The 11,979-nt window shown below is 31.3% G+C and overlaps 1 protein-coding gene across 2 annotated transcripts in view; it reads left to right on the forward strand.

Moving 5' to 3' along the window:
* Positions 1-11,188, forward strand: part of LOC143067125 (A disintegrin and metalloproteinase with thrombospondin motifs 16-like) — a 72,995-nt gene extending 61,807 nt beyond the window's left edge. The window contains exons 22-29 of one of the 2 annotated variants that reach the window (XR_012975852.1): positions 403-466; positions 2,774-2,857; positions 4,965-5,204; positions 5,487-5,603; positions 6,735-6,880; positions 7,648-7,704; positions 8,801-8,838; positions 10,832-11,188. Coding sequence is in view for 1 of the 2 variants with exons in the window: in XM_076240179.1 (XP_076096294.1) it covers positions 403-466; positions 2,774-2,857; positions 4,965-5,204; positions 5,487-5,603; positions 7,648-7,704; positions 8,801-8,838; positions 10,832-10,858 (627 nt within the window). In the remaining variant the exon portion in view is untranslated. The remainder of the gene's footprint in view (positions 1-402; positions 467-2,773; positions 2,858-4,964; positions 5,205-5,486; positions 5,604-6,734; positions 6,881-7,647; positions 7,705-8,800; positions 8,839-10,831) is intronic. The other variant, XM_076240179.1, reaches the window with a different exon arrangement.
* Positions 11,189-11,979: the final 791 nt, after the last annotated feature.

Below are 11,979 nucleotides of genomic sequence, written 5' to 3' on the forward strand. Positions count from 1 at the left end.
TTTCAAATTATAAACCATGACTGAGGAAACGGACCAAACAAACTCAGTGGTCATGCTTAAAATATTATTGACATATCAGTATGGTTTTCTTTTAACTGGCATCATTACAAACTGAAACAAAATACCGGAAACAGTTCGCAAATGTCTCGCCTCAACGAAGTCGAAAAAAACCCTAACTTTATGAATTTATAGTTCCTCATTATATCCCGATTTAAAACAAAAGCAAACGCCAACATACATAGATAAGTGCAGTAGATAATAATGCCACATTCCTGACGTGGTACAGGACGTTTAAAGAAACATGGGGTGTTCTACCTTGTTTTATGGCTAGCCAACACTTTGTCAATCGAAAGTTTGTTCTACTGCTATTGGTTTCGTATGTTTTTGTCTATATATTTACAGGTGTATAGCATGGGCTCGAACACTAATACTGGAATGCAGTATATTTATTCTGCGCCAACTAATAGTAAGTTATGTTAATATAATCTTTATCAATTTATCTTTACATTCTGACATATACTTTTGTTTGAGCGTTCCTTATTAAAGTGTAAATACGGAGAGGCACTAATTCTATATATAATATTCATAAATTCAACTTTAAAAAGTGCCTATTGAAAGCTTCACAATGACGATCAAAATAAAAAAAAATCATATACTTGTATAGTTATATTCACTTACTTTTTGTCCTTTCATCTTTTTTAAACCGAACTTTCCCTTTCAACAGTCAAGATTTATGAAACTGGTTCTGGAAACGGTCTGCCAAACTGCCGCTGCAATCTAAACAGTCGTCACTATTTCTTCCGCAATGTGTATTACAGGAAATATTGAGCTATACTTCAAACGATTAAAGAGGGTACTGTAAAAAAAATAACAAAATAGCTTATAATATTCCTCTTTGAATATCTTTTCATCTTTAATCGATACACTAAAAATGCATAGCACTATGATAAATATGATTTGACTTCTTATACGTTCAGGTATTTCACATCCAATTTTTTATGGAAATATTCTTTATAAAGCACAAAGGTGTCAGTTTTCACCTCAAAAACTAACAAAACCTTTGAATAGACTTATTAAGAAGGGATATAGTTACGATACTGTTGTCAGGTCATTAAAGATTGCATATTTTGGCGTTAATATTGATTCACTTATAGGGTCTTTGCATCGGAACTAAACACATTTATTCAAAAACCAGTTCTTGGCATGACACGGGTTATGTTCTTCTCATATATGTTATGATGGTATGATACTAAACCCCTAACGGGAAGGATTGTGCCTGATGTTCATATGATGAAATCATAATCTTTCAGTCAGTTTAATTGAAGTCTGGAGCTGGCATGTCAGTTAACTGCTAGTAGTCTGTTGTTATTTATGTATTATTGTCATTTTGTTTATTTTCTTTGGTTACATCTTCTGACATCAGACTCCGACTTCTCTTGGACTGAATTTTAATGTGCGTATTGTTATGCGTTTACTTTTCTACATTGGCTAGAGGTATAGGGGGAGGGTTGAGATCTCACAAACATGTTTAACCCCGCCGCATTTTTGCGCCTGTCCCAAGTCAGGAGCCTCTGGCCTTTGTTAGTCTTGTATTATTTTAATTTTAGTTTCTTGTGTACAATTTGGAAATTAGTATGGCGTTCATTATCACTGAACTAGTATATATTTGTTTAGGGGCCAGCTGAAGGACGCCTCCGGGTGCGGGAATTTCTCGCTACATTGAAGACCTGTTGGTGACCTTCTGCTGTTGTTTTTTTTCTATGGTCGGGTTGTTGTCTCTTTGGCACATTCCCCATTTCCATTCTCAATTTTATTATTTGACCTAAGCGTTTGTTTATATTGAATGCATAACAATATGAACAATTCACGGGTTGACCAAATGAGAATGGAAGCAAGAGTTTATGCACTTTATAGATCTCAAATACTTATGGTAGTCCAATCATATATGTTACCTTCGGTAAACACATTATTTTATTTTGTTCAGAAACCGGGTGGAAATTCTGCTGTAATGAAAGCAAAAAGGTACATAAGATCGAAAACACCAGAAACTGACCAATCATTGTCTGTCATTGCTTTATTTCGATATACCATGAAACTGTCATGAGTTTTTTTTTATGTAAAGACGATAAATCGGTCTTCTTTCCTGCATTTAAACGAATAAGGATATGTTGTCTGTGAAACTAGCAGAAAACAAAATAACCGCACGGTGATATATGGTTGTTGACCATCTACGTCATCGGGTCTCTGGTACACAGCTACTTTTGTAAAGCTACTATTTCTGTATCAACAATCTGTAGTAATGGAAATCTACTTTTAATATACATGACTATTTTGTTACTGTTAAATTATTGTAATATTTAGGTATATGTATTTTACAGTACTTGATTTGTACTTGAAATTTAAGTACTACAGATTTTTGGTTACACCGTTACATTTTCAGCATTTTGAGAGTTTTTCGTTTTCGAAATCTCATAATGTTATGATGTTCAAACACAGAATACTATGATTATTGTTGGTATTATTTTTGTACAAATATTTTAAGTACAAATCAAGTACTGAAAAATACAAGTACCTAAATATTACAATAATTCTAAAGTAAAGAAATAGGACTAAATATTAAAAGTAAATTTCTAGTACTACAGATTTTTAGTACAGAAATAGTACCTCTTCAAAACTAGCTGTGTAGGGTAGTTTCAGTGATGTTTCAGGGGCAATCATATCCAGTCGTATTTTTTTTTTTTTTTTTTTTGTTACTCATACTTATATTTTTCAGTTGACTCATGTATTGGGACATGTGAGAATGGTGGTACATGGAGTACAGATATGTGTGCTTGTGATTGTACATCTGGATATACCGGTACGTTTATCCGAAAAGTAAATTTAGTGTATAGTTGTTGTTTTTTTATGCATCGCTAGGAGCGTTTTGTTTTTTCTGTGTGTGCGTCCATTCGTTTTTCTGTCACGCTTCAGAATTAAGTTTTTGGTCAAGGTAGTTTTTTTTCAATATTAATGCAAAAGTTTTGACTACTATTTTACGATCCACTGGCATAGCAAATTATAGTGCGAGTATCGTATCCGTTTACTATAGACTTTTTTCCGTAATTTTTCATCAAATTTCTCATCTTAGGGCGACTCTCATCGAATGATTAAACGAAACAATTACTTGTTTATGCGATTGAATAATGTTAATATTGTTTGATCTTGTACGACTTATTAATCAAATTAAAAATATGTTTACCAATTTAATGATGAGATTAGTTATCTTTTTGTGCAATAAATTAGGATATATAATTCTAGGAGTATTTTCTAGAGTATGTAGAGTTTTTTATACGACTATTAGATAACGACCTATGAAGCGTAATATGTGTTCTGATTTCTAAGATATATTTTTAAGCTAGTACTCGAGTTATTCTTCACCAAGTTGACATCCCTAGTTTAAATACATATTCCTATGTGTTCTGATTTCTAAGATATATTTTTTAGCAAATACTCGAGTTATTCTTCACCAAGTTGACATCCCTAGTTTAAATACATATTCCTATGTGTTCTGATTTGCTAAGATATATTTTTAAGCTAGTACTCGAGTTATTCTTCACCAAGTTGACATCCCTAGTTTAAATACATAATTCCTATGTGTTCTGATTTCTAAGATATATTTTTTAGCTAGTACTCAGAGTTATTCTTCACCAAGTTTACATCCCTAGTTTAAATACATATTCCTATGTGTTCTGATTTCTAAGATATATTTTTAAGCTAGTACTCGAGTTATTCTTCACCAAGTTGACATCCCTAGTTTAAAAACATATTCCTATGTGTTCTGATTTCTAAGATATATTTTTTAGCAAGTACTCGAGTTATTCTTCACCAAGTTGACATCCCTAGTTTAAATACATATTCCTATGTGTTCTGATTTCTAAGATATATTTTTAAGCTAGTACTCGAGTTATTCTTCACCAAGTTGACATCCCTAGTTTAAATACATATTCCTATGTGTTCTGATTTCTAAGATATATTTTTTAGCTAGAACTCGGAGTTATTCTTCACCAAGTTTACATCCCTAGTTTAAATACATATTCCTATGTGTTCTGATTTCTAAGATATATTTTTTAGCAAGTACTCGAGTTATTCTTCACCAAGTTGACATCCCTAGTTTAAATACATATTCCTATGTGTTCTGATTTCTAAGATATATTTTTAAGCTAGTACTCGAGTTATTCTTCACCAAGTTGACATCCCTAGTTTAAATACATATTCCTATGTGTTCTGATTTCTAAGATATATTTTTTAGTAAGTACTCGAATTATTTTTCACCAAGTTGACATCCCTAGTTTAAATACATATTCCTATGTGTTCTGATTTCTAAGATATATTTTTTAGTAAGTACTCGAGTTATTCTTCACCAAGTTGACATCCCTACTTTAAATACATATTCCTATGTGTTCTGATTTCTAAGATATATTTTTAAGCTAGTACTCGAATTATTTTTCACCAAGTTGACATCCCTAGTTTAAATACTCTAGTTATTCTTCACCAAGTTGACATCCCTAGTTTAAATACTCGAGTTATTCTTCACCAAGTTGACATCCCTAGTTTAAATACATATTCCTATGTGTTCTGATTTCTAAGATATATTTTTTAGCTAGTACTCGAGTTATTCTTCACCAAGTTGACATCCCTAGTTTAAATACTCGAGTTATTCTTCACCAAGTTGACATCCCTAGTTTAAATACTCGAGTTATTCTTCACCAAGTTGACATCCCTAGTTTAAATACTCGAGTTATTCTTCACCAAGTTGACATCCCTAGTTTAAATACTCGAGTTATTCTTCACCAAGTTGACATCCCTAGTTTAAATACATATTCCTATTTTAGTATATTTGATCTTTAATTATTCCCAAAGTCAACGATCCGTGAAGGAGATATATATTTCATCAGAATAAAAGTAATGTTCATTATCTTTAACAGGGAATTTATGCACCAGTCAATGTTCTACGCAATGTAATAATGGAGCTGCCGTGAACGAATCTAACTGTGAATGTATATGCAACGAAAAACAGTTCGGAAGTAAATGCAATTGTCGATATCCCTTTACTGGTGGAAACTGTAACACGTGTAAACATGTGACTTGTGAGAATAATGGTGTATTTAATGCTATTTCATGTCGTTGTGAATGTTTACCTGGTTATGGTGGACTTCGGTGTGATGGTGAGTAAAACAATATGATGTTATATATCAGGGCCATGCATTACAATATGTTGACTGATATTAAAGGTTTTTTTTTAAATGCATGACATGCTTTCACAATATTGTATCGTTCACAAAATTTTCATATTTTACTGATGTCTTTCAAAAATTCTAAGGTGTCCTAAAACTACAATAGCCTACTTGAATTTATTTTCAGTTTAGATTAATCATTGAGCAATAAACTAATTTTCTTAGTTTTGTTTTCACACGTTTCCTATATTTATGAATCCCATTTGTTTGCAGTAACGTGTGCAGATACTGGTGATAACGCTACATGTACGGCAGGAGCAGCCGCAGGAAATTGTATATCAGATAATGTGAACATGGAGCAAACATGTATGGTATCGTGTAATTTGTGTGGTAAGAACATATCTCTTCTCAGCTTGTTCAAATTAAATTTCTGATTTATGTAACTTCTCAGCTTCTCAGCTTGTTCAAATTAAATTTCTGATTTATGTAACATATCAAACGTACCAGGATTATAGTTTAGTACGCCAGACGCACGTTTCGTCTACATAAGACTCATCAGTGACGCTCATATCAAAATATTTATAAAGCCAAACAATTACAAAGTTGAAGAGCATTGAGGATCCAAAATTCCAAAAGGTTGTGCCAGATACGGCTAAGGTAATCTATGCCTGGGATAAGAAAATCCTTAGTTTTTCGAAAAATTTAAAGTTTTGTAAAAAGGAAATTTAAAAAAATGACCACATTATTGATATTCATGTCAACACCGAAGCGTTGACTACTGGGCTGGTGATAAAAGATGTACAACGGTATTTTTCCTATTCTCCAGAAACGCATGTAATGCGCAAACTATACTTTTGACAGCTTATTTTGTTAATGACGGTAGGTTTTTAACCGGATTTTTGTGTCAAAGATGTCGGTTATTGATTTGGGGATGTACGGCGGGCGGCCGGGCGGGCGGGCGGCAACCAAATGTTGTCCGTGCATTTACTCATGAAGCGTTCAACCAAACCTTTTAAAATTTTAATATGTTGTTACTGACAACAAAATGGAGGTCAAGTTCAATAATGACGATTTTGACTTTTACCGTTCAGGAGTTACGGTTCTTGAAAGTTTAAAAAATGTTGTGTCCGTGCATTTCGGTTCTTGAAAGATTGAAAAATTGTGTTACCTGAGTATTATTGGCAGATTATACAACAGAAATGGGATTCATTAACTTTAGAAGCATTCTATGTTTACTATTTTTTATTAGATATTTTCAAAATCCTAGGTAGGTGGACTTAGTAATTTTTTCTTACTTTATGCATTAAGGGCACACAGTTTGTCCTGCTAGAGGGTCATTTTCTATCTAGTTTATATGTTGTTATTGTTGACAACATGGAAGTCAAGTTTGATATTGATAATCATAAATTTTACCTATTAGGAGTTTTGGTCCTTGTAATATTGATAAATGCCAGAACACAAATAAATGTTAAAGAATCCGGTTTACTGTCATTTTGACAGTTCTTGTTTTTTCTTTTGTAGGGCTAGGTGTCACAATCTTCAGTATTTTATGGGATTAAACTTCGCAAATATGGTTAACACTGGTGTGTGTCACTAAAATGAAGTATACGCTTCGCTTCTTACTTTTCCTTTTAAACACATGACTCTGTCAAGAATGTCGATGAGATGTGAGTTCCTAATTAAATTTCCTTCTGTATCATGTTTTACAATTTTATCAAAAACCACTTGTCTTCTAGTAAAGATGAAGGTTCTTTTATTGAAAAATCCCTTTATTATAACCTCGAATACTTCCCCTTTTTCGAACACGAAACTACGGCCAGTTTTCAGTTGTTCTAAGACTGAGCTAACAATTACAAATGTCGACATAAAAATATTTTACCTTATCTCATTGGGTCCTTATCGGTTTACATGATGCTCAATGTTTTTAACTTCCGAACTCTTCGTGCAAAACGTATCTACATATGTGTATGAAGAAACCAAAAAAAAAATTTTCTTAGGGCACCCTACCCCCAATAGAATTCACCTAACATCAAATGTTTGTAGTTCCATTCACGCTCATGTCGGATTTTTCCCTATAAGTCATGTAGAGTATGTATCTTTGATTTTATTTCTTGCAATGCTTACTTCTAATCATCTGCTTATTACGTATTTAAGCAATATGTTTCTTTTGAGTTTTTTCTCTTTGACCAGAGAAATGTAGGAAAAACAAACTCATACACCGAAAAACACTTTAATTCAATTATTTTAAACAAAAACCTGCTTTACTAACCGAGTGTGGTTATACGTAAGTATTGCTGATTGTCTTCAAAATGATTTGTTTATAGACATCGATTTAATGTTCTAATAATAAAAATTCTTGAAAGCAGACATCAAGTATAAGTCTCCACAATTAAAATTATCTTTACACACTACACTTTATTTACATTTTTTGTAGTTGAACAATCTCCTTCTGCCGTTCCAAGTACTACAACTTCAAGTGGTTCCAATTTCAGTGAGTATAGTGCAATATGCAGCACATTTATATGCATCATAGATTGAGGAGACTGTATGTAGCACACTGATGTTCAAATGTTATAAATCGATTCATAAAATACTCACCAAGGTAGCAATCGTCCATGTATTCATGTTGAAGTGTTTCTTATGTATTAGTTGTTGGTATCCTGGTAATATGAATACGGCTAATCGCATTTTATTATTTACTAAAATAAAAAACTTTAAAAAAAAAACGATTTGAAACAATGTCATAACATAAAGGGCATTTCCATAGAAATAACATGAAGTTAAAATCTATTTTGTTGAAAACGCTATGTTATCATCAACCATAAAACAATAGGAGGATATCGTTGGACTAACCATACATCAATACTGTACTTTGATTCGAAAAATTGTGTAATGTCCTTTAAAATATAGTTATAACTCGCGAATGTTTGGTACTGTTGGAAAAAAGAAAAATAACAAAGATACTGAACTCCGAGGAAAATTCAAAACGGAAAGTCCGTAATCAAATGGCAAAATAAAAAGATAAAAAAAACATCAAATGAATGGACAACAACTGTCATATTCCTGACTTGGTACAGGCATTCTCAAATGTAGAAAGTGGTTGATTGAACCTGGTTTTATATTAAGGTGGTGTAATATCGATTGTGACCACTTTCGAGGATATCAGAATCTTTGTTTTTTTCACCCATTTTTTACTATTCAAAAAAGGAACATTATCTTCCTTTGTTTATCTGAAAAAGGGTATGTGCAAAAAAACAAATCAATAGAAATTACTCGGAGAAAAGCTGCCGGTTATAGTTTATACCAATAAAGCTAGCACCGTAATATAAGTGCCATGCTTGAACACCAATACTTACCAAATCTATAACTAAGACGAAATTCTGTATATGTCATGCACCAAGATGTACTGAATTCAACACAGGCTACTTTTAATTCCTAATGATCCTCTCAAACATCTTATAACTTGTACCTTCAATAGAACCTGTATTTTGGTGATTTTAGAGGCCTTATACATGTCATTGTCAGTTAAAGTGAGAAAAGAAGAGCTTAACATGATACTTATTACAGTTTAAAGTTATTTATTTCAGGGAACTATGATTTGGAGATCATCATTATCCTTATTCCGGTAGGTTTTTTATCGATTATATAAGTTAGGTTATAATCTATTAGAATAATGTAAGTTTATTTACTTTTGTAAACCAAAACCTCTGATATTTTACAAAATATTTGTGTTTTTATTCCAATACTAAATAAAGACCTTTTTCTCTAATTGTCCCAAACATTATCATTATAACATGACAAAAAGTAAGTAAAAGATACTAGGCTTAAAATGTGGGTACATCAAGGGAAAGTACTGCTTATCATGTAATCTGGAACTGACAAATATACACTTTCTAAACCTGTTAATTTTTTCTTCTTCTTTCAAATTATTTGATAAAATACTTAGTTACCAGAATTTTACGTTTAGTCAATGATAAACCATTTTGAATTATATTTGATATAACTGTTAGTTTCTCATTTTGACTGACTTGTGCATTTATATTTCAATCCTTTGAAATTATAACAATTAAAGGGGAACTAGCTGAGAGGTATATAAAATATCTAAAGTAGAATTTTGTTCAATAATTAATGAAAGTCAAAAAGGAAAATAATAATTCACTTTTAGCAACCAGTATGGTTCAATTTGGTCGAATTAAGCTAAGAAACATTGATCATGAATTATTCACTTGCAAGTGAATAAATGGATCTCATTGAATCCGTTTTCATGTGAACTTCAATTTAACCCTTTACGTAGAGATGGATTACACATGCAGTGTGTGTGTTCGGTTATTTGAAGAAAAAGAATGTCAGAATTGTGTTTAAAGTGAAACAAAGGTAAATCATTTGATTGACTGAGTCGATCCACAAAAAATCATTTTTATACATGTAAAATCAATGATTAACATATAGTCTTAAAGTCATATGAGTGATTGGTGAAAACTAATGTTTATCCAATTTTTTGAACCAGTGCATGTATATATTATTAACTTAGTCTTCTATGCACGATTTTGATCATGTTTGTACGCATCCATGTAGTATAATCGTAAATATAATTCTCTCGGTCTGTTATGATGTGAAAATATGGCAGCTAATTAATTGTCGTGTTCTGAAGCCATAGTTATCGATTGTCACCTTTGTAAACAATCAACAAAGAAGAATATATATTTAACGTGTTTAATGTACAATACTATTATAATAATTTATTTCAACGACATATCCATGCGTATTGCAATCACTGGATTTTTACGAGTAAGGTTAAAAAAAATACGCTGAGTTCACTACATACGGAAAACATGTTGACGAATTGTTTACTGAAAGAAAGCAAGTAAAAAACAGTAAACTTTTTTCTAAATATGAACAAATTAGAGAATTTTCTTGAGAAAAAATATATTTACATAATTTAATTATAAAAACCAGCTATTTAGTTATAAAATCATATGCATAACTTTTTTTTTTCAATTTGAAGTTGCATATGACTTTAATCTATAATATGAAATTAAACAGTCGAAAGAAATCAAATTCCTCGTGTTCGATTTGTATTTCTATCTATATTTTTGTTCATTTTTGTTTATATCACCATCAAAGACTTTCGGAGGTTAATTCGACTGTTATTTAGATGGCATCAAGACTAAAACACACACGAATCGAAGCTACATATTATCGAGCCCATGCCCTTTAAATCATTTATTTTAGACTTTTAATCATTTAATAAAATGTTTTACATGGTTATAAATCAAATATGAGAATTTGCGTCAAATCGGTGATTATGAATTTGACAGCTAGTGCCCCTTTAAAGATTGTTTAGTCGGTTGAAATTTATTGTCGACACTGAAAAAACTTGTTAATTATAACTAAATGAAAATAACATGATAGGTAAAAGGAGACAATTCAAAGAGCAGACCACTTTTCTGGTGCCAACATATCTGTCATCAATTCAGACCCAACATTTTGTCATTGTTAACATAAAGCTTGTGTTTTCTTTCTTCTTCGTAATTCTGATATCTATTGTTCCTTCCAAAATCCCCCCTCCCCCCGATAATAATAGTTATTTTTAGAAATTATTTTTTTTTTACTTTCAGGTCGCACTGATGTTCGGAAAAAGTTGATTTTTCAAGAATTGTTCTAATAATCAAAAAGACTAAATGTTCCTGTGCACAAAAGTATTTTCATGTACATAACATTAATATTTGAATTTTGGTTGACAATGTTATTTGTAAGTCTATTCTTAAAAAGACTTATTTGCATATAAAATTTGGACAATTACAATATCTCAAATGATAAAGGCATTTCCATACAAGATATATTATTTCCGTCCAAATAAGTGTATCTTAATTTTGTTAGGTTCGAGTTCTGTTTTTTATTGTACGGGTATATTTCCACAAAATATTGTATTTTACTGGATTTTTGTTTTAAAATAAAGATGTTTTTTTATCAAACTTGTTGAATCATTGTACCTTTGTTATACCATACTTGAAAAACATTGAAATATAGTTTTATATTATCATAGATAAATATATTTAGAATTTTTATGTACTAAGTACATATACATGCATCAAATCCAATCATTCATTCATCTTTTATAATTTACAAAGAAACAACAATAATGAATAAATAATTTATAAATACAAAAGGACTACATCTTTATTGATCAAACCAGGATAATACTATAAATAGCTTAATTGTAGACTTATGCTATACCAAACAAGATATTATGCTACGTGATATATCTTTCAGTGTGAAATTCTTGTTATTGCATTTCATTAAATAATGATTTGTGAACAATGACATCCATTTTGTATCAAATAGCATACAGCGATTTTGTATCAAATTGCAAACAGCATTGCAAAATGTACATCACACAGGCATTGTAGGTAGCAATAACATATTAATGGACTATTCCAATTAAAACTGAATCATGACAATAGCATTTTGTTCTAATATCAATGGATACATCGTTATCTTTCTTTTTTCTTGTCTCTAACAAAATATCTCACTAAATACTCATTATTTTGTTCAAAATTTAACACTGTAAGGCATTGGGAGTCAGAATTTTTATACGCCCGTCGTCTTTTAGACGTGACGTATTATGGTATACCGTTGTCCGTCCGTCCGTCCGTCCGTCGTCCACACTCCGGACAATAACTCAAAAACACTTTCACCAATTTCCATGAAACTTAAGTGAATTGTTTATATCTATTGACGTAAGCTCCCTTTCGTTTTTTTTTTA

This window comes from Mytilus galloprovincialis, chromosome 3 (assembly GCF_965363235.1).
Source record: "Mytilus galloprovincialis chromosome 3, xbMytGall1.hap1.1, whole genome shotgun sequence".
Taxonomy (NCBI): domain Eukaryota; kingdom Metazoa; phylum Mollusca; class Bivalvia; order Mytilida; family Mytilidae; genus Mytilus; species Mytilus galloprovincialis.